Source organism: Sinocyclocheilus rhinocerous, unplaced genomic scaffold (assembly GCF_001515625.1).
Source record: "Sinocyclocheilus rhinocerous isolate Xijiao unplaced genomic scaffold, SAMN03320098_v1.1 scaffold30, whole genome shotgun sequence".
Taxonomy (NCBI): Eukaryota; Metazoa; Chordata; class Actinopteri; order Cypriniformes; family Cyprinidae; genus Sinocyclocheilus; species Sinocyclocheilus rhinocerous.
Window position 1 is genome coordinate 1,791,506 of NW_015657838.1, and position 23,824 is coordinate 1,815,329.

General features: G+C 36.6%; 1 protein-coding gene across 1 annotated transcript in view; it reads left to right on the top strand.

The window, feature by feature from the left end:
- The window catches only part of LOC107721616 (transmembrane protein FAM155A-like), a 154,414-nt gene extending 137,902 nt beyond the window's left edge, over positions 1–16,512 (top strand). The window contains exons 2-3 of the mRNA XM_016529722.1: positions 11,595–11,766; positions 14,796–16,512. Coding sequence (XP_016385208.1) covers positions 11,595–11,766; positions 14,796–15,073 — 450 coding nt within the window. The 3' untranslated portion in view covers positions 15,074–16,512. The remainder of the gene's footprint in view (positions 1–11,594; positions 11,767–14,795) is intronic.
- The last annotated feature ends 7,312 nt before the right edge of the window (positions 16,513–23,824 follow it).

Genomic DNA, 23,824 nt, shown 5'->3' on the forward strand with positions numbered 1-23,824 from the left:
CAATGCATGGACATGTATTTTTTTTTTCTTTACTTTTAATTTCTTTTAATTATATTTATTTATTAATATATATATATATATATATATATATAAAAATAAAAATTTAAGATGTGTGCTGTTCTATTCCAAGCCAGATAAATGAAATTCAAAAAAATATTTTCAAAAAAAAATATTTTTCGGCTTTTTATAGGAATTAGGAATAGTAATCAAGGCTATATGCGATTTCTTTTATTAAAACCAGTTTGCTGTTTTTTGTCTTGTTTTTTTTTTTTTTTTTTTTTGAGATCTAGCAATGCTGGGATGTATGAATTAGTGTGAAATAAATGCTTATTTTCACGCCATCTCTCTTTTTCTTTTTTTTTGTGTTAGCATACAGAGAGGTGCCCACTTCACTTAACTCTGGCTGAATATGATTTGGTCTGAGTTGTGTTTTTAATATTTAATAAGCTGTGCAGTATGTAATAAGGCCTGCCTGTTGATAATGATATTTACATGGCATGGGCATGCCATATCAAAAGGCTTTATTTATTATCAGACAGACTGTGGGAAGCAGAAAGGGCTCCATCATCTCGTTTCCTCAGCGTGTCGTGTACTGCAGGTGAAGCACTGGCTTTGTGTGACTTCAGTCACTCGACAAATCTCCACAACCCCCTCCCAGTTCCCAGCTGACTGTTATTGCTGTGCACTGCGAGAGCAACACAAAGCTAATCTTTCTCCTTGCACCTACTACCGTGTGCAGTTTGTTTAGGGCAGGGTGTTATCTGGAGCCGTAATGAGGAATGAGGGTTGCCTAGCCAACCCCTGCATCCACCCGCTTTGTTTAGTCTAAAATTACTGTTGCTTAGCACGCCAGTTCTGCTGGCTGAATAACAACCATTATTAGCCTGTACATATCTGTTATCACTCAACACACGTAATGTACTGTTAGTGAAGACTTCAACAACAGTCTCTGTGCAGTTGTGTTATGCTAATTTTTATGACTACTAGAACTATGTTTGTCTTGTTGGGATTGTTTGTTCAAAAACATTGCTCTTTTTTATTGCGGATATTCGGTTTGACGGTTCGGAAATGTACTTTGTGCTGTGAGCCCCAGTCAGATCCTAATTAGCTAGTGTTGTTTTGTGCATCTCCAGTGAAACTAGGCTTTGTTTATTTAGGCTGACTATGGTGATTTGTAATCTTATAGCAGAGCTAGGAGAATGAATGCATTTTTAAACTGTAATAACAATAGTTTAATTGCTACATGCTTCATATTTCATGAATTGCAGGGCTTCAGTCTGCACAAATTATAGTTCTGATGTTGCACGAGTATCATGTACTCAACCTCACTTAATTTCACACCTGTATAACTTGCTTGTTTCCATCACGAGATGAAAAAAATTAAGAATTCAATAATCGTGACATTTTTTATCTCACAAGTCAGAATTGTGAGGTATAAACTTAGAATTTTGAGTTATAAACTCAAAAAAAGTCAATTGTGAGAAGTTGCAATTACCTTTTTTTATTTATTTTTTTTATTCTATGGTGGGGGAAAAACAAGATGTAAATAGTCAGAATTGTGAGATGTAAACTTGAAATTTCAAGGGGAAAAAATGATCAGAATCTGAAAATCTGAATTATGAGTTAACATCTTGCAGTTCTAAGAAAAAAAGTTGTGAGGGGAAAAAAAGTCTGAAAGATAAAAAAGATTTAAAAGAAATTTCCTTTATTTTTCATTCATTCATTCATTCATTCATTCATGCCATGGTGTAAACTAGCTTCAATAGGATTGAGCATCTCTGAAAAAATTAATAAATTAATAAAATAATTAAGTTACACCATTTTTTCAGCACATTATGCCATGAGCTCCACATTTTTCCTGACAGTGTTCAAACAGTGCTAGCAACGTAAGGTCATGGGTTCGATTCCCAGGGAATGCATGATCTGCTAAAAATGTATACTGTAGCTTAAATGCAATGCAAGTCACTTTAAAAACACAAATTATAGTTCTGCTGTTGCACGGATATACATTTTTAAAAAAGCTTTAAAAATGGATATTGATTTCTGAGTCTTGCTTAATTTCAAGCAAACTTCTCCCATGCTGGCTTGGTTTTCATATGCTGAAATGCTGTATTTGCACCACTCCTCCTCAAATTTGTCTCTCCTCCAACTCCTACTGATTAAACTGGCTCTGGTTTTGTGTGTGGCTGAATGTAGGACTGAAGATTGCGGAGCGACCCATGACCTGGGCCGTGTTGTAATGCGCTCCTGCTGCGGTAAATGTGTGGACTGCTCTTTGACCTGCCTTGTATTCGTTTACCCCCTCAATCACAGGGGACGCTGGCAGCCTCTGACCTCTGACCTCCTCATGTCCTCTGGAGGGTTCAGTCACTGTAATCTCAGGACGGCTCTTCACTATGACACAGATGTCGTTAAAAAATAAGGTGATTCCCAAACCAACAGGGTAATTGGATAGATTTTAGTTTTGCTTTGTTAGAGGGACAGTTCACCCAAGAATGAATACTTTCCATTGCATAATCATGTGTAGCGATGTATGATTATGAATCTTTCATATGAGGCAGAAACTTTCAATGAATTGGTTCATTTGGTTAAAAAAGCAGCCTGAATGAATCATTCATAAAAAGATGAATAAATTGCATCTTCTTAACACCTATTTTCTTCTTATTTTCTAGCTTAAGAATATGCTGTATTCCCAAACACATTTCCTAATAATTGTATCTTTTTTTAATTGTTCTAAAGACAAAACTTGAAAATAATTTGAATTCCTGAAAATAATCTTATTTTCTAGCTTAAGAATAAAGTTAACAATATTCAGTATAACCAAAAACATTTCTTAAAAATGTTAGATTGTTCTAAAGACAAAACTTGAAAAAAAAAAAAGTTCTTAAAAATCTTCATAAATAAGCTTTTAAAGTTAGGGTAGCTTTCAACTTAAATCTCTGAAGGCAAGAGGTTTTTAAAATAATATATTTGGGAAGATTTTTTTCAAGAACTGCAATTCTTACGAACTTCTTAGAATTGATCTTAAGCAATTTCTTAAGTTCTCAAATTCTCAATGATCCAGTCGCAGTGGTGCTTTAGAGAGTAAATCACCATGGTATTATTGTGGGGAAGTCGTGGCCTAATGGTTAGCGAGTCGGACTCGTAACCCAAAGGTTGCGGGTTCGAGTCTCGTACCGGCAGGGATTGTAGGTGGGGGGAGGGAATGTACAGTGCTCTCTCCCACCTTCGAACCCCCAACTGCTCCCCGGGCGCCGCAGCAAAAAAATGGCTGCCCATTGCTCCGGGTGTGTGTTCACAGTGTGTGTGCACTTTGGATGGGATAAATGCAGAGCACTAATTCCGAGTATGGGTCACCATACTTGGCCACATGTCACGTCACTATTACATGAGCTTTTTTTTTAAAAAGCTAATTGAAAGTACGCTGTGGCTAGTTCTACCTCTGTTCCTGTATGAGCTTCGATTTAACTGCAAAGGTTTTTAAGGGAGGGTCTGATAGCTGTCAGAAGAAAAGGAAGTGACTGAGGTGAAGAGAGTTTAATTTGAGGTTTGAGCAGTGTCTTCTGGTCAGGGCTTCAGAGGAAGAGGCAAATAAAACAAAGGCACTGACAAGGCAATCGAGGCTTTTAAAAACCAATACTGAGACTGCAGAAAGGCCTTTCGTCAATTACAATGTTATTAGCCTACTCATAATGGAATAATGCAGTCCTCCAGGACAGCTTTGGCTAATGCCCGAGAATGGAAAGTTAAACACACACTGTCAGATTAAAAGTGACGAGTGAAAGGGAAGAGTGATTAGGGGGAGGCGAAAGATAAAGAGAAGGAAAGAGAGGGCGAAAGAAAGAAACGAAATTTCTCAAATCATGCTGGAGGTTTTACACCAGTGTTATTTGTCACGGTTGCACTACTGAGTGGAGTGCGGAGCAAGGAACGGAGGTAGACGGGGGGAGTACATCAATCCAGAGAATCTTAATTATAACAAGGAACAAGGAAAACTCATGTAGCACATGTAGACATAAACAATACCAGACGCTGAACTAAAAACAGGGAACACTATTTAAACACATGACAAGACGAGGGGATGACTAGACAAACCTGGGATCAATGGAAATGAACGGGGAACACCTGGAATTAAATCAACATAATCAGGACAGGAACAGGAAACTAACCAAATATGGGCAAGGAGGGCACATGGGGAGCGAAATACACACAAAACAAAGTCTGACATGACTGCCCCCACCCGGAAGGCGCGCCCCACGCCGTATAACATCCTGGGGAGGGGGGTGGGCGCTCTGGAGGCCTCCAGGAACAGGGTTAACGGACGGAAGGCCTCCAGAGCGGCGCCCGTTCCGGGACCCATGGCGGACCTGGCAGTTTGAGGCGCCATGGCGGATCTGGCAGTTCAGGGCGCCATGGCGGATCTGGCAGACTCGGAGGCCATGGCGGAGCAGTGAACTCAGGCGACCATGGCAGAGCAGGCAGATTTGGAGGCCATGGCGGAGCAGGGAACTCAGGCGGCCATGGCGGAGCAGCCTCAGAGGCCGCGGCCCCAGCCCCCGCCTCTATGGCTGGGGCCCTACTACCCCTTGGGGAAAATTACGGGCTCCGATGCCCTCCGTGGGTTAGACATGGGGACCGCGACCCTCTCTGGGCCTAATTCAGGAACAGGAGCCCTTCTTGGACTAAACTCAGGAACAGTAGGCCTCCGTGGGCTAAACTCAGGAACAGGAGCCCTCCGTGGGCTAAACTCAGGAACTGGAGCCCTACGTGGGCTAAACTCAGGAACTGTGTGGAGGTTCTCGGCGTGGGGTGGCGCTGGGGAGACGCGGCACGTTCCAGCAGGAGTTGGATGACGAGGCTTGGGTTTTTTTTACTTTGAGTTTTACTTTTCGAGTTTCTTTACTTCTTCAACTTTGAAATCTGAACCATTTAAGAACAGCACGAGATTAATCAGCTCGATCTGGGGGAAATCACACATAGGAAGATCGCAGCGGATTATCTCATCATCCAACCCCAGCAGGAAGCACGCACCTAAAGCGGCATCATGCCAGCTCACCCTGTTAGAAAGCTCGAGAAAACCCTCCACATATCCCTCCAACCTCAGACCGCCTTGCCGCAAACCCCACAGAGCGTCCTCAGCTGCAGTCATCTTTTTTAGGTCCGGTATTCTGTCACGGTTGCTCTACTGAGTGGAGTGCCGAACAAGGAAAGGAGGGAGATGGGGAGTACATCAATCCAGAGAATTTTAATTATAACAAGGAAAACTCACGTAGCACATGTAGACATAAACAATACCGGACGCTGAACTAAAAACAGGGAACACTATTTAAACACATGACAAGTCAAGGGGATGACTAGACACACCTGGGATCAATGGAAATAAACGGGGAACACCTGGAATTAAATCAACATAATCAGGACAGGAACAGGAAACTAACCAAATATGGGCAAGGAGGGCACATGGGGAGCAAAACTTATACAAAACACGGAACAAAGTCTGACATTATTATTTATATTCTATTTTAGTATGTATTCATATTCTTAATTATATTTGATTTTTATATTTTCATTTTAAGCTTTAATTTTTGTTTGTTTTAATATTAAGTATTCAACTTAAACTTATTTGATTTCAGTTGCCATGCCATCTTTTCTAATATTTGTTCATGTTTTTAAATATTTTTTTACTTTGGGGTTTATTTTAGTTTTAGTAATTATATGTGATTTTAGTATTCTATTAATTTTGGAATATTTCTTTTTAGCTTTCATTTAATTCAACTTAAACTTATTTATTTTACTTAGTTGCCAAGGCATTGTTTCTAATTTTCATTTAAGTTTGCTTTAAGTTTAAGTGTTAAGTTTGTTTTATCAATTTTGTTATGTGATTTTGTCATTTTTGTTATTTGTTTGTGATATTTCTATTTAGCTTTAATTTGCTTCCGCTTAAACTTATTTTATTTCAGCAATTGACATGGCATTTTTCATTTAGGTTTTTTATATTTTCAATTTAAAATTTAATTTTAGGTTTAGTAATTTTATGATTTTTTTTTGTTGTTGTTGTTTTTTGTAATATTTCTATTTAGCTTTGATTTACTTCAACTTAAACCTATTTTAGTTAGCTGTCAAGTCATTTCTTGAAAAACATTTCTTTTTACATTTTCATTTGAGTTTTTTTAAGTTTAAGTTTTTAATCTAATGTTTATATTTTATTTCAAGTCCTAATTAATACTAAATTATTTTAAATAACTTTAGTTAACAAGAACAACACTGTTTTACACACTTACGCAGCCTGAGTGCTGCTGAGTGCAAATAACACTGCAACATTTGTGTTAAGTTTTACATTTTCTTGTACTGTTATTTATGTTAAATAATAAAAATGTTAAAACAGAAGTTTGTTTTCACTAGCTGTCTCAGACTTTTGGATCCCTCTGTAATGCAAGATAAATATACTGTAGGGAAAGGAAGGGCAAAGCCTGCTTATTTAAGATGGAAATGTTCCTCTCTCGAGCTTCCTCACATGCTGTGCCGTCTGAGGCATCATGGTCATTTATCATGTGAGCAGAAGCAGTGTTAGATGTAGCAGGTTCAGGCAGGTCCCTGTGCAGGCAGCTGAGGGTTTAGGTAAGTAGGGCAGAGACAGTATAGCAGCCGGCTGATTCTCAGAGCTCCTCTGCCAACACTCCCTCCGCTCTTCATACTAATGAGATCACACCATCCTCTGTCTGCTGCAGCCTCAGAGCGAAGAAGTGACGAAGCCTGCATCAGAAACTGCCCTTGATTTCGTCTGTGCTCCTGCCCTGTTTTCCCCCATCACGCCTAGATTTAGAAGTGCGGTTTGCACTTGCATTTTTAGCCGTGGTCCTGAACGAATCCTCCTCATAATAAACCCTAGTGTTTTGAGTAAAACGTCCCATTAGTTTGTGAAAAGAAAAAAAATTATATTAATTATAATGACATATTCGCTGTCATAACGACAAAGGGATGTTATCTTTATAGCTTGATAAATGTCAAGCTCAGCAGCTGACAAAACTGAGGAAAAATATTGTATTTGCTTCATTGTCTATAATTTAGAAACTGGTTTTGGTGATTAAGGCAAGACGCTACAGGCAAAATCATAGTTTCTTTTTTTTTTTATACAAAAAAATGTAATACGTCAATTTTAAGATTCTGGGTTATTTTGCATTCCTAACATGTCATAGTCTTTCATACTAGTGAATGAAAACATCAAAAATAGACATTTAAGTGTTTATTTTATTTAACTTTATCTATTTGTGTCTGTATATTTCAATCACATTACATATCTTTAAAGGCAGTTTTCTCAAAATTAGTTTATTATTATTACGTATTTATTTATTTTGATTTATTTATTTAACAAACAGAGCCAGAAATCATCCTTTCAGTAGTACTTGCTTTCATGTTTACTCCTATCAATATTCTGAAGGTTTTAACAGAGTGGTTTGTTCATGTATCTTTCGCCTGATTTCTAAAACATTGTTTTCTGAAAAATAGAGTTGTTGTTTGTTTTTGTTTTTCCCTGGCTGTTCAAAATATTATTTTGATTTTTTGATATTCAGATTTTTGGAGTGCTTTAATAGGTCAACAAATGAAACATTTTTGAACATAGCTTTGTCCAATGTTCAGATTTCTGTTTTGGAAGTGTATGCAAATCAGTGCATATTTAATTAGAAAATCCCTCATTTGCATATTCAAACATATGAGGTAATACAAAACAATTGTCCTAATGTACTGATTAATCAACAGGGGAAGAAGTATAGTGATATTTATTCTAAGAAAAAAAAAAGAACGTTTTAATTGACTATAGTTTGTGTCTGAACATTTGCCATTTCTTATGAAAGTCTTGTTATTCTTCTTACTGTGTTGCGGTTGGTTGTTTTGGATGTATTGATCATATAAGGCCAATACCAACATGTAAGGACTTCAACAGCAACAATTAGTGTTGACTGGACAAATTAAGAGTCCAGATGAAGAATGTGGCATTCACATGTTGAAGGCTCCATGTGTGTAAAATGCTCAGTCTCTGCAGATCTGCAGGAATTAGCTCCTCTCTCTCTGTCAGTCTGAGCAGGCCTGCCACACTGTAGCACTGCAAATGAGCTCTGGATTAATGTTATCATGTGCCAGCTCCAAATGCCACCAGCACGTCGCCACACTCACAGTCTCCAGGGCACTGCTCATGTGTGCCACGTGCACACGAGAATGTGTGTGTGCCCATCTTAAGTGATCGTGACTGGGTCAGGTGTATGTGTGAAGCTATCATCACACTGCACTGCTCCACTTTTTCTAAGACTGTCTGTTACTGTCACAACACTTCACCAATCATTCAGCACTGAGTTTGTCAGGATTGTCACCAATTTCGTCACCACAGCAAAAAAACGAATTGAACACACTCCTATATTCATTAAATTAACAGCTTTATTTTTTTTCCAATAATTATTCAAACACAGTATACAGTAAAACAAAGAAATGCAGTGAATTAAGATTGGATTCATCATGGAGTATGCATGCTAATACAGATTGGAGCTTTCAAAAGCAGATGCATATTAGTCAGACATTGTGCAGGTTGTGAACTGAGTAGGTATTTGCAATCAGTACTGTAGAAATACTAGTGTCATTGTGGCAAACTTCTGGCATACATTTCCATTTTCTGTGAGTTTGCAAATAATAGAAGCATTGGTAATAATGGCAGTATTTTATGGAATCCATCCAAAGCAGGTGAAATGGTGATCATAAAGATAGCCAATAAATAATTCAATAACAAAAAATATACGGTACAACGGGGCTAAAGGCAGACCGCAATAAAAGACACATTTGTTTTCATTTTCCTTTAAACCACTAGATAGCACAACTTAACAACTGCGTGGACTATGCATATGAAATTTGGCTGATCTAGCTTTGTGGATTTGGCTGGTCCTTACAGCAACGCAAAGTTGATTCTGCACTAATTCGATCTAATATATATATATATATATTTTTTTTTTTTTACATTGTGTACATTTATGTAGCAAATAAAAATCAGTAAACATATTGACTATATTTAGAGGCTAAGGTCTTGTTAATGTTTTTCAGTTTTGTTCAAGGTAATTAAAGCAACAGTTTTTCAGTAACGAAAGACTATGTAAAAGTATGGTATTTGGGGTAAAAAAAGATTTACGCTAATAATCAAACATGCTATATGGTTCTGTGAAAACAATATTGATGCAGTATGGACATCTTTGATGTGTAATACAGTCATCCACTGCTTTGTTCTGCCTCTATAGACCTGAGCCAGGGTAGTGGCATATTTAATTTTTGACAGGAATGAAAACAAGGCTGAATAAAGGTTGTGAGGGGTGTAAGTACAGTGCATTTAATGGATTGTACTGTTGTTTAAGAACATATCAATTGTTCAGCTGATGAAATGTATTTTCAGGGGGGAAAAAATCAGTAGAAAAAAATCTCCATAAAACAGATTTTAAAAATTTGTGAGTTGTGAAAATTATGTGATTTTGGACCTTTATACAGTGTGTGAAAATTCAATATGGCGTCTAACCTGGCTAAGGTTTATTATTGGTCAAACCTAATGCTGACTCGAGAGCATCGCAATGTCCTCAGGTAACTCCTACAAAAGCTTATTTCACCTCAGAAAAGCTGTTTGTCTTGCATGTCAATCAGACCTGCCTGAAATGGCTCGGGGAGAAGACAGGAGGTTGCTGTACTCCTCTTTGTGATCTGTCATCCTCCACAAACGTCTGCTTTACCTCTGTCTCAGGAGGGATTCATTATATGAACAGGCATTAGCAAACACCCACTGAGAGGTTTGCTCTCTGCAAATCTAATAAGCACTTACAGGCAAACCAAAGCGGTAGAGGATGAAGGCCGAGGAAGGAAATGTGCTTTTTAAAGAGTTTACACGAGTGACGCCACATAAATATTTAATTGGGGATGGTGGCATGACATGATGTACAGCTGTGTGCGGGCAAGGCGCTGTGCTTAAGGCGAAGACAGTGATTCATTGCACTCATAATTGCCTGAGCTGTTGTTGTAGATGGAGTTGAGGACCTGCCTGCACTCTTCTGCCTGCTGACAGCGACGTATCAGGTCCATTGTGGCTCGCAGAATGGTTTTGATATTTGATGCGGGATAGAAGGTGTTTATGTTTGTTTGAACTTGTTTCACTGTGCTTTTGTCATTCTCTCTCAGCTGTAACTAATGGCTGCTGGAAAACTTGCCAGAGATTCTCCTCAGTCTTTCATTGAAGCACTGTTAATGCATTACAGTCCATTCATTCAGTCTTTTAACAGTGGGTAGGATATTATTTTGTACATTAAGGAAACTGTCAAAGCAAATGGGTTTAATTTGATGTCTTCCTCTTGTTTGACTGGGCACGTTTTTGTTTGTCCATGAGAAAAAGTGGAGGTTTTGGTTCTAAACAAAACAAAACTGCTTGTTTACATGGTTATTTATCCAATTTAATGCCTGCCGTGGTGTTACAAATGTATAACGGGCCACAAACAGAGCCCTGTTGAACAACCTCTACACAATATTGGTTGAGCCAGTGTTGCATGCATCGGGCATTTCCCTAAAGCATTCATTATCGCAAAATTATGTGAAATTAGTAATTACTATGTATAAACTATATGCTTCTAACCACATCTGAACTTAAATAGATCATGTTATTGAGCAAAACAAGCAAGCTAACATGCAATACAGCCTATATATTTATTTTAACATACATACAAATTTAATTCTACATCTTTTAGTTTGTCATAAGAATAAAAGTGCCATTTTTGAAGAGTAGGCCTACTTATGTGCGAATAGTACCCGGGGAACCCGGAGTGTGCATTGTGAGGGAACCTTTGATTTAATCAAACATCTGGAAATTAAACAAACCCTAACTAACCATAACAGCAATATTCTGACATTAACTCTTTTTTTTTGTTGTTGTTGAACTAATGTGGTTCAAATGATGGAGGTGCGACAAAGTAACTAGGGTTTCGGGAAACAGTTGTGAATAGTTAATTTCTCCAACAATGCATTGTACTATGGTAGTTAAGCTGCAAGTTACTAGTATGGATACTCAAAAAGAAAACAGCAATATTTTTGCATAGGGATATATATATACATACATACATGTTTTATCTGTACATTAAGCTGTGATACAAACATATATTTTAACAAAAATATAGCACATTCTTAGATGTTTCTCCTAAAATTCCTTTGAAGGAAGAAAAATATAATCCAGTGAGGTAAGACTAAGAGTATAGAGTTAGAGAGCAGTGAGAGCATGGTGTTTGTAAATGAAAGGTTTTCAGCCTATTAATACTAATAGACAGTGATGCTGAATCTGGTTTTATATATGCATAAGATCTGTGTACATAAAATATACATAATGCAACATAAAACAACGGAGCAACGTTTGATTCTGTAAGTGACAGATAAAATGATGAAGAGGAAGAAGGCTGCAAGGTTGCCGAGATACATAGGTGGGAAAGCATAAGCGATGACTGTTACCGTGTTACTGATGATGGAATCAATTGCAATGGACGCCCAGACTGAAGCTTTAACAGCTCTCCTTCTGTACTTTTCTCTCTGCACAGACTGTCTACAAACACTGGCTCTGTGCCCAGTTCTTCCACACCACACAGATGCACTGCAGCAACAGGATCCCCTGCAGGAAGTACTGCCTGGAGGTCCAGCAGAGGTGTCCCTTCATATTGCCTGACAATGATGAGCTCATCTACGGAGGAAGCCCCAGTTTTATATGCACAGGTGGGCACTTTGACCTTTTCTCATACAAACAAATCACCAGTGGTTTCCTCTTCTTGAGAAGACTGAATCATTAGCTGTGACCGAAACCAATAATGGCAACTGCTTCACTGCCCAGGCTGTCAATGAATTAAACAGGAAATAAAACTAGATTAAATAAATAAAATAGAATAGAATAAAATAACTTTTTAAAACTGTTTTTATGTTATATTTATAAAGGTTTTTACCTGTCTTTAGTGTGTATTTCACATATTAAAAAAAAAAAAAAAGTTATCTGTTAACATAACTAGTCCATATAAAATATACTAAAGTTATATAGAATAAAATAAAATTTAAACTTTAAAAATTTGGGAAAAAAACAATAAAAAAGAAATATGTTTTTTATATACATATATATGTATTCAAGCACATGCATAACAGTGTTGTTTTAGTATCAATAATATACCATTATAATTTGTTGATAGTTTCAGTTTGTTATTTTAATACTTCAACTTGAACTAAATGAAAGTGAGAAATGTTGTGTAGCTGAAATAAAATAAGCTTTTTTTTAATAGTTTTTTTTTATGGTTTTAGTTTATATATACTGTGTGTGTATATATATATATATATATATATACACACACACACAAAGATACATACATACATGCATACACATATGTACATACACATACGAAAGAGGAGGGGACTACAGCAATATCAGCAACACATTTTTTCATTGTCATTGAGGTAGACAGTGTTTTGGTATGAGGTCACCTTTTAAGAAAACTGATTTCAGACCGGCTTACACTGCACCAAAATGTCACGTCTGATGGAATAGAATAAATTCAAATGAACTTTGGAGACATATAATGACTACAGTGGTTATTTCTCAGTAGAAATTAAGTCATAAATTGAAAAACCAATGACAAAATGGCATTTTCATTCCTTTTACTAACCACCCAACCACACACACAGAAATGTGGGATGTCATAGACGGCGAAGGATACAACCAAATGAAGGCATCACAGTAGACAGGATGTTATGCAAACATTGGATTTGGACCATCTATTGCCCGAGTAGGCAGCATTTTCCATTGGCGTTGCTGATTTGAGTACACACTTGGTCTCTGTTGCCACCTTGTGGCTGAAACTGGAAGTAAAATTCTTCCCTCTTCTTTCTGCTTTACACTTTTATTGGATGAATGAGCATGATCGTTTCATATTTGCACAAAATTTGAGTTGACTCAGTGGTTGAATAAATACTTTTATCTTTAAATTATCCATTTGATTTGAATAATTTTGCTGATCATGAGTATGAATACAAAGGGCATTAAATAGCTTTTTTTTTCTGCTCTGCATGTTAAGAATAGGGCTGGTGTACTCAAATGCCCTAAACAGTGTTTGTCAGGATATGCTCCTCTCCTATTCTCAGAGGGTGCATGCTGAGTGGTGCATGTGAATGAGTGCTTTGGCCTCTCAATGGCCTGCAGGCTAGGCTGAGTGGTCACACTGTAATTACCTGCCCTTTAATTGCTTTAAGTATCCCCCCTTAACACAGACTTGTCTTGCAGTGCTTAACTTTACACCACCATATGCCTCCATAATCATCACAACATGACCAAAAACACCTGTCATCAATGATTTATGTGCGGCAAGATCAAGTGGAAAAGTAGAAGGACATATTGGACCATATTAAAGGAACAGTTCACGCCTAAATTAAAATCTACCTGTCTATCTATCTATCTATCTATATATATATATATATATATATATCCATCCATCTATTTTAACAATTACATTGAATTGCTGATTAAAGGGATAGTCCTGAATCCTGGTGTCATTCCAAACCTGTATGAGTTTCTCTCTTCTGTTAAACATAAAAAATATTTTGAAGAATGTTGGTAACCAAACATGTGTGGTTCCCATTGACTTCTAAACAAAAACAAAGCAGTGGAAGTCAATGGAAACTGAAACTGTTTGGTTACCAATATTCTTCAAAATATATTTCTTTATGTTACACAGAAGGATGAAAGTCATATGGGTTTGGAACGACATGGTTGTGCAAATGAATGCTGAATTTAAATTCTTGGGTGAACTATCCCTTTAATATCAACAAAGCCAGGTGATCACACCAACATGCAGAAGTAGGAGAGAGTAATCAAAAAACATAAGCAATAATATCATATGCATGATTGTGTCAAGGTCAACAAGTCTCTTAAAATATCACATAATTTGACCTATTTATGACAAGATAAGGTTAGTTTAGAGTGTAGAATGTCATGTCATGTGTCACCTTGAAAAATAGATTACAAAACTTTTTCTCTTTTTTTTCAAATTTACACATTAATGTGTACACTCACAATTAATAATTCATGCTTTGAAAAAAAAAAGGACTTTTTGTTCTAAAATAATCAAGATGTGTACACTCAAAATTAATAATTCATGATTTGTAAAGAAAAAAAATACCTTGAAAAGTAATTGAAAACTTTTTTCCTAAATTAATTGTTAATATGTGTACACTCGCAGTTAAAAAAATCATTATTTGTAAAGAGAAAAAAGTTTTACATTGAAAAATAGATTTACATTTCTAAAGAAAAATAATCACTAAGATGTGTACACTCACAATTAAAAATGTAAGATTTATGAAGAAAAAATACCTTGAAAAATACATTAAAAATTTTTTCTAAAATTAATTAAGATGTTGTACACTCACAATTAATAATTCATGATTTGTAAAGAAAAAAAATATTTAAAAATATATTTAAAAACTTCCAAAATTAGTCATTAAGACCAATAGGGACCAATTCTCACTATTAACTAGTTGCTTATTTGCATGTGTATTACTAGCATATTGTTTATTAGCACATATTAATGCTTTATTCTGCATGACCATATTTCAGATCCCTTAATCCGACCCATACCTAAAGATTTTCCAAACCATACAAAAACAACATGAACAAATAGTACATTTTACAAGAAATTGATTTTGAAAGGTTTTTTACTTAGTAGTGAACATTTATCATCACCCTTAACTTATGTCTTTTGTCGGCCCAGGGCTCCGAGAGGACAACCCCTCAGACGCAGAGACAGAGTGCTGCGATGTCCGATGGGACAGCAGGGCGGACAACAGCTCCAAAGGCACTCTCAAAAGAACTCACCCGTCGTGTCAGCACGGGACATCCCTGACCTCGTCAGCGGCCTCTAGACTGTGCAACAGCAGACTCAAACTCTGCCTGCTGGTCCTCGTCCTCCTTCATACTGTTGCCACTCTCACAGCATCCCACAATCCCACTGGGTTCAACCTCACCTCCAGCTCCTCCAATGAGGAATGACGGAATAGCCACCGACACGGTTACAGTGCCGATTCGTGACGTTACGTGGCGGACCGTGGGGGAACTTGCTGGGACTGAGACTGAGGACATGCAATCAAAACAAACCAAGCAAACTGACGAAGCTAAACAAACACTGGACGAATCCAATCAAGCAACAAGAACAAGGGACAACACCGTAGCCTTTGTTGAAAGAGGCTTCTAGGGGGATAGTGTTCTCTCGCACCATGTTTTTTACACTGTGTCTATGGTTTGGATTTCTGTTGCACTAGATGACTACAGGATCTAATTCATGTTTCTTTTTGTTTCATTTGGGTCTTTGTGCAGGAAGGATTGGCAGAGACGGATGAGTTAAATGTACAATATCCAAGTGAATATTCAAGACTGAGTGCGTGTCTATGTGAGCGAATGGATGAGTGTGTGTGCATGTGTGCCTGTGCTTGCATCCGTGTGTCAACTTAGATGTTCTTCTCATTTCCCTTCGTAATCACAAACTCTCTGAATGCTGCTCTATTCATTACGAGGGTATCTATTGCGGTTTATCCATTGACAAATCTGCCTAGACAAATAACAAGACACCCAACAAAAAGCCCAGGTTCAAACTCAGATTCTCCCATTAAGATCCTGTAACCTTATCAGGGTAGCCTGATATTTCTGTTGTTGGTATGATGTCATTTCCTGTGAGGTCAGGTCAGTAGCTTTGGAGGTTAGGGTACATTAATGTCCCTTCTTTGCTTAAGTGCTCGACTGAAAAGGTCTTTGTTGGGATGTTAGACATTATCCAGACTTCTGTTTATTCCCTCAATTTGCAAAATGACGTCCACAAATCTGTTTTAGCATCATTAGTGTTTTATATATTATATTAAGATATTATATTCTCTACCCTATATTCTGTAAATGCATGTTAGAACCAGAGTTTAGACTATCCTGCTAAAGTTTTAAAGAAATAAACCCAAACAATCTGAAAACAAGCTCTCACTCCGAGTACCATCCAAATTGCTATTTGGCAGCATGAACCCAGCCAATCAGAGCTTACGAGACAAATTACCCCAATCACACAGAGAGGATCCATCGTTCTTTATTACAGTAAAGGGCTTACCCATCATCCACACACATTCAAACACTCCTGCATGTAGAGATTCACGTGGCATGAATAACTCAGTGAAAATGATGTTCATTTGTTGCAAACCTTAAGATAGTCACATCAACAGGAAATTGAGGAGCTCAATCAAGAAGCTCCTGATAGAAGAATGAAGGCCCGTCTCAGGTGGCTGGGCTGAGGAATCTGGTTCTTTGTGTGGAGGAAAGGCAAAGTTAAGGGCTGATATATTATTTTGTGTTTTGTTTTTCTTTGTTTTCTACAGGTATGCTCTAATGAGGTTGTGTCGCAGTGACACAAACACAAAACGAAACCTTGATTTGAACTAAGTTCTCTAGACAGCCTCAGTACATATATGTAGATTGTTTGCATTAAGGTGTGGTCACATTTACTTTGTCCGGTGAGATTCTGTGGGTAAAGTGTAGTCAATTAGTCCAATCTGGAATTTCGCTTGAAGGGAACATTTTTCCTAGGCAAAATTTGCATCGGATTCACATTTGACAGACTCATAAATTCGTACAAATGTAAATTTGTATTGAAATTTGCATCGTGTTTAGATTTATTACACATTGAGCATGCAAATTCATTGCATTTACCAATATTAAGCTACTTTGTTTGGAAGTGACCTCTGATTAAACAGTGCTAAATGCATTGCTACACTAGACCTCTGTCTGTGAAATTTTGTTAAGTTTTGCCAATGTGACCGCACCTTTAGACTACATTTGAAAAGCTGATTTTCTCTTAATGTGTATTACCATCACCATGGGCGTCGCTAGGCCAAATGACTACTTAGCCCCCCTAAAATTTTGCAAGTAGTTCCATAAACTGTACACGAATTCGTGATCGCCTCAGTCCCCTTTAAACTTCATATGAAAATGGCGGCAGACTTCGATCGGCCCCTCCCAGTCTTTCAGCGCGTTCTTTTTCAATCCGCAGACCGCAGCGGCACAGAGCGAGAAATAGAGGACAAGGTGTGTGTTTATCAATAGATTGTTATAATATCTGCATCTGTGCAGTTCTTTGTCATAAACACAGTTTACAAAATATCATGGGGGAGCAATCGGTTCCCCATCTACTGTAGCCTAAGTTTTCACTGCGTTCACCCCTCATCAAACCACAGGTTTCCTCCAGTGAAAATGAAGCACATATGAACGCATATACATTATAAAACGATGTTGCCTCATTGGGGGCTGAGCCCCCCTAAAATGATAATCCTGGAATCGCCCCTGACCATCACATGCAATACCATTAAACTCTAAATACTGACTCTGAGGCAAATTTAATAACTTTGATTTTAAGAGAACAAATCAATCCATTTGCCCTTTTTCTGTTTTAACTACCATTAGCGGTGACCTTTTGAGGTGTCAGAAACACAAAGTGATTTTTTTGTTTTCTGAAATAGACTGTTAATGCAGTCCAGATTAGCTGATAAAAAAGGCATTTGACCTGATTGGTCAAATGCTGAAAGAAGCTCCTTTTATTCCACTGTTTTTAAATTTCAGAATTGTCAACTAAATGTACTCAGAATGCTAAAAAGCTTGGCTGTTTTGTGAATTTGGGCTTGCTGAGTTTTATCAATAATCTGATAATAAGATTTAATAATGATAATAAGATTTAATAATGTAATATCCTTACCAATACAGCTCCGATACAGCCCATATTGTCATTTCTCCTATCTAGAGAAAAGAAAAAAAAAAACCTTTGGTCTTTTTTTTTTTATTAATACATTAATTTATTTCATATTAAACGAATATGTTACCAGAAACACCATAACTAGTGCTATATGTACACAATGCTATGCCACGCTTATGATGTGCTTCAGTTAAAATAGCCTGACCAGGAAATTTTGACCATATGTCACGGCACAATGGGCCCATTTGAGATGTAAAAGGCCAGTCCGGCATTCTGTGCTGAGGACTTCGCTAATGAATACTTATAGGAAAGCAATGAGAGATACAGTATACCCTCTCGAGAGCTTATTAGTTGGTTTATAACCCTGGACATTCAGCTCGGATCACCTGCTCTGGAACAGCAGACGGATCAGAAATGATTCCCTCCAAACAAAACTAATTCAGCCTCTTCATCTGGGCCTGACGGTGTAGGAACGATGGATAAGAGATGAGTTAGAGAGAGGTGGGCTAATGGCAATGGCGTAGCACTATTATTAATTTGCTAAGAAGTATACAACATACATGCTTGTTCACTTGGAAATCCTTTGTGTATATACTTGGGTGACACTCCACAAGTCAGGAAGGATTTCGAGTTACGTCAGTTTCAACACTCATGTCAATATAATCATTCGGTTTGCCTCGTAAATATTTGGTTTAATGCAACAAGTGTTCAATCAGTCACTAAACGTACTTCAGACGACACCATTCACAAAGTGTTGACTAAAACATATTCCTAAACGGAGAGCGGCGTTGTGGTTGTTCAGATTTGTCACATTTGTAACATGTTTCTCTGTGTTTGTTGGGATTCAATCACTATACAGTTTGTCTCAGCGACCAACGAGATTGAATGTAACAGATGCCTGCTAATATCGCTAAACACCACCAAACCTAGTATAAGATGTATTTTATGCTTGCACATGTTTTATGGTCATTTCCAAATCCTGATCCAGTTGAGTAAGTAGTATTCCACACTGCGTAATCACTTAGCAAGCAGAAATACTTTCTTTTCTGAATCCTGTGGACCTATGCAGCCCTCGACCTCAGTTGTTTTTCTGTTGTAAATACGTTACGAGAATGCTAAAAAAATGTGTGTCTCTGTTTGATTTGGAGGTTTCCTTGTGTTCTGAGTTGGTGTCCTTTTTTAAATCCTCTTTTGTAAGTGTCAGAGATCATTGGTTGGTTTGTGCTGAGATGGATACTGAGAGTGGAGTGGTTTCATCACAAGAACTGTCCTCTTGGTCACAACCTCGGCACCTGCAGGCTGTGATGCTGTGTGATGGTATGTGCAAAGCAATGAATTTAAGAATAAAAAGATGAAGGTTTAAAGGCATATAGAGATAACATTATGACTATGACTACTGAAAAAAAATATATTATATACTACCGGTATATTGTAATATTATAGATGATTTAGTTCAGTAACCTATTTAATTTTTTTACAAGCAACTTTGATGAAATAATTTATAAAACAATCTCACAAGTTATGATCTTTTCGAAGGTATGATTATACTGCTAAAATGATTAAAGTTGTGTTCTGATGAAATAACAAATATCGTCTGTCCATTGTGACTGGTTGATTCTTCATTTGGAGTGTGTGGTCAGTCAGACAAAGTGACTTTTTCGGTCAAAAGAGGTTGCAAACCTTTATTTTATGTGAAATAGGTTTTGGGTGTCATACTTAGCTGTATGTAAAATAATAACTATACAAAACAAATATATTTTGATATAATGATGGATATTTTACATATGACACAGCATTGCATCTTGAAAAGAAATTCTGCTGAAATGTCTAATATTTTCTGGTGATTAAGGGATAATTTAAGACTTCTTCACATTACAAATTATTGTTGAAAGCAAAAATGCTACAAAATTCATCATATTTTGCTGAAATGCCTAATATTTTCTGGTGATTAAGGGATAATTTAAGACTTCTTCACATTACAAATTATTGTTGAAAGCAAAAATGCTACAAAATTCATCATATTTTGCTGAAATGCCTAATATTTTCTGGTGATTAAGGGATAATTTAAGACTTCTTCACATTACAAATTATTGTTGAAAGCAAAAATGCTACAAAATTCATCATATTTTGCTGAAATGCCTAATATTTTCTGGTGATTAAGGGATAATTTAAGACTTCTTCACATTACAAATTATTGTTGAAAGCAAAAATGCTACAAAATTCATCATATTTTGCTGAAATGCCTAATATTTTCTGGTGATTAAGGGATAATTTAAGACTTCTTCACATTACAAATTATTGTTGAAAGCAAAAATGCTACAAAATTCATATTTTGCTGAAATGCCTAATATTTTCTGGTGATTAAGGGATAATTTAAGACTTCTTCACATTACAAATTATTGTTGAAAGCAAAAATGCTACAAAATTCATATTTTGCTGAAATGCCTAATATTTTCTGGTGATTAAGGGATAATTTAAGACTTCTTCACATTACAAATTATTGCTGAAAGCAAAAATGCTACAAAATTCATCATATTTTGAGAAAGTGTGTCATGCTACAGCAAACATTTTTTTTTTTTTGGAATCAGCACTTCAAAATTAGTAACAAGTGTTGGAATTCATTCAGCAAATATGATGATGGTGTAATTAATAAAAAAAAAGAGGTACGCATGCTTATCTGTCTGAAGTGACCTGTTTATTAGCTATACAGGTTTACAGGACAAACCTGATCAACCAGACTGGCGCACATGAGGGTTAACAGAAATAACAAAGAGCAGTCATGTTGAAAGAACAAAAGTAAAGCCAACAGTCCTATAAGCTGACACAGAAGTGGACCTCGCAGGTTATGCCTGTTTGAGCATAGATTTGCACAGACATTTACCTATAAAAATTATTAAAGCAAATATCCAAGACTGAGCAGTGATCTCTCTCAGTAATCACAGTGTAATATGGAACTAATTCCTGACCGAGAAGAGCAGTCAGTGATAGATTTATGTCAATGTTACGTGAGTAAAGTCTGTTCTGGGACCATCATGAGTAGTAGCCTGAAATTTTACACACAAGTAAAATTTAATTTTAAAAAGACTGATCACAAGACAAGATTTTCTTCAATGCAGTACCAGCACTGCCAATTAGGTCAGTCAATATCTCAGTCTCTCTTTAAATTAGCTGAGCATTCATGCAAAGCTTACATGAATTTTTCCGCTAGATCAGATGTCATACACTTGTATTATTTGTGTATTCAAATTATCACTTTGACTACTATTCCATTGTGATGTGTGTGAGGAAAAATAGACAAGCAAAATATGAAAGATCAAAGGAAAAATCATAGAATGTAAAGTAAATGCATTTTATGAAATGTAGCTATATTTTATGTATATTATTATAGTTTATAATACAATATTATATGTATGTATATATATATATATATATATATATATATATATATATTGTTCGTATGATATACTGCAATACAGGAATACATACTTTACTTATTTATTTAATTGTTTATTTAGTTATTTATTTGATGACAGTGACTTGCCACATATTCAGATGTATTATCAGGAAATGCATTTTATTCACCTTTTTGAACATGAACTTAAATATAATACAAAATACACCCGGCATGGGGTGGCGTGGGGAGAGCCCTCGACCTAGGCTAGTTGTCACCCTGGAAAGTTGTGACAATAGCACAGTAATAGTTTTCAGGTAAGATTGCAGTTACTTTAAAGGGATAGTTCACCCAAAAATTAAAATTACCCCATAATTTACTCACCCTCAAGTTAGGTGTATCTGATTTTCTTCTTTCAGACGAATGCAATAGTTGTATAAAAAAATATCCTGGCTTTTCTAAGCTGTATAATGGCAGTGAATGGTTATCGAGATTTTGAAGCCCAAAAAAGTGTGCCCATTCATCATAAAAATTACTCCACACGGCTCCTGGGGTTAATAAAGGCCTTTTGAAGGGAAGCGATGCGCTTGTGTAAGAAAAATATCCATATTTAAAACTTTACATACAGTAATCTCTAGCTTCCACTAACTGTCATATGCGCATTCACGAGAGAGTGGCGTTCTAGTGGATGATGGAGGCCGTAGGTATAATGTAAGCTACATTAAGGGGTCGACCTGTACCATATACAATTAAAACACTTTTTATAGAAGACTATTATGAGTACAGTGTTCATCTCATGTGGGTGTACTGTAAACCATTCAGATGACTCTTCACCAAAATACAATTTATGTCTTAACACTTTTTAAAGCACTTCAACACACTGTTAATTTAGTTGATTTTGTCATTTCTGTTCTCAAAATTAAAATACCATCTAACAGTGGTGTAGTGCAGGGTATACTCAGGTATACGGCATATACCCACTTCTTTATCAGTCAGCATTGCGAATACCCACTTCTAATTCCTCTCTGATGCGCATCATTCAGTAGTGTCCTGCATAGCCAAAACCATGACAGTCCAGCACGTGAGTATATCCAATCGCATGTGAATAAATGCAAGTATTCCCTAAAAACACCCAGTAAAGACAGTGATGCGATCCGGACAGAGGCGTAAACACTCTCATGCAGTGTGTTTCATTCATACTGTCACAAAACAGCCTCATAGAAGTAATTATGATTTGCCAGGAATTCCCTAATAGTGATAAAGGCATCCAGCTATCGCTGTAATCAAAGTAATCTCAGGTGTAGCTAAACTGAATAAAAAGAAACATTTTGACTGATGAAATGTGAAGACATTAAACACACGATTGCGATAATATATGGTTTATGTGTGTTTTTCAAGTCATCTCCAGGTAATAAAAAAAGCATCTGAATAATGCAGTGCTATAACATAGCATTTATTACAGTTGGCTATCCACCTTATATTTCAATGCAGAAGTAAGTTGTTTTCTGTGAATGTGCAAGACTTCCGCTTCATTAGCTGCTGTAGGGAAATATTGAGAAGAATAACAAAGTGCAGTAAACCGTAAAACTGTTTGCACTATAAACCAGTGTGTTCATAATTAAGACAATACATTAAAATAATATGACACACCAGTTTGCAATATCAAGCAGCAAAACGAGCTGTTTTGTACAGCTACAATAGCTGGAAGCAGATGATACCAGAAGCCAGACCCCAAAAAATTACAAATGGCTGCACCCACACTTACGGGAAAAATGAGGTGGATAGAAATAATAAAATATATATTCTGCCTTATTCTGTGCTAAAAATGGAAAAAAGTGTTTGTAGTATAAACAAACCATTAAAATCTTCATTAGGAAAATATTATAGAATACAAATTATTATCAATCCGTGTAAATCCGTGTATCATTCGATCATTCGTTTTTTGATTTAATATTGAAAGTAGAAAAATTAGAAAAATTAGAATTCAGCTTAAATTTTCGTTTTTCGTTCATGGGTGGAAAAATTAATAAACAGCTTGAATAGCTTGAATCTACACGTGGGCGGGAATTAAACGCCCCTTTCTGCTGATTGGTCAGCCGAAGATCAAACCGTGCCGTCATCAGTTCTTCTGCAGTATCATGCAGCAGAATAATAGTCCTCCACTGCTGCAGTTGTACGGATTAATTACCCATTTTATTGCAACTACATTTCATATTTTTCTCATCAAACAGACTAATGAATGGCTCGACACAACTCGTACCGGGGCAGAGTCTAGACAGGTCTTTCTTCTGTGTAGACCAGCGGTTCTTAAAGTGATAGGAGGTCCGATAAATAATTTGCTATAGCCTAAAGTATTTCCAGACTGTAAACTCGCTTTTTTTATCATGATACATAGGCCTACTGTGATTTATTCCAAAGTGACTTATATGATGCATTTAATGTCAAATAATCTAAATGAAGCCTTTTAAAGGACAAGTATTCGCCGTGGTTGATGTTTGTGGCATGCGCCAGAAAGATGCTCAAGGACACCGAGACGCGCTAAAGCAGCGCATTCTGTTGTTCTCTTTATTTTTCAAAGGCATGACATTTTGTAGTTAATGAGAAAAATACGAAATGTAATTGAAATAATATA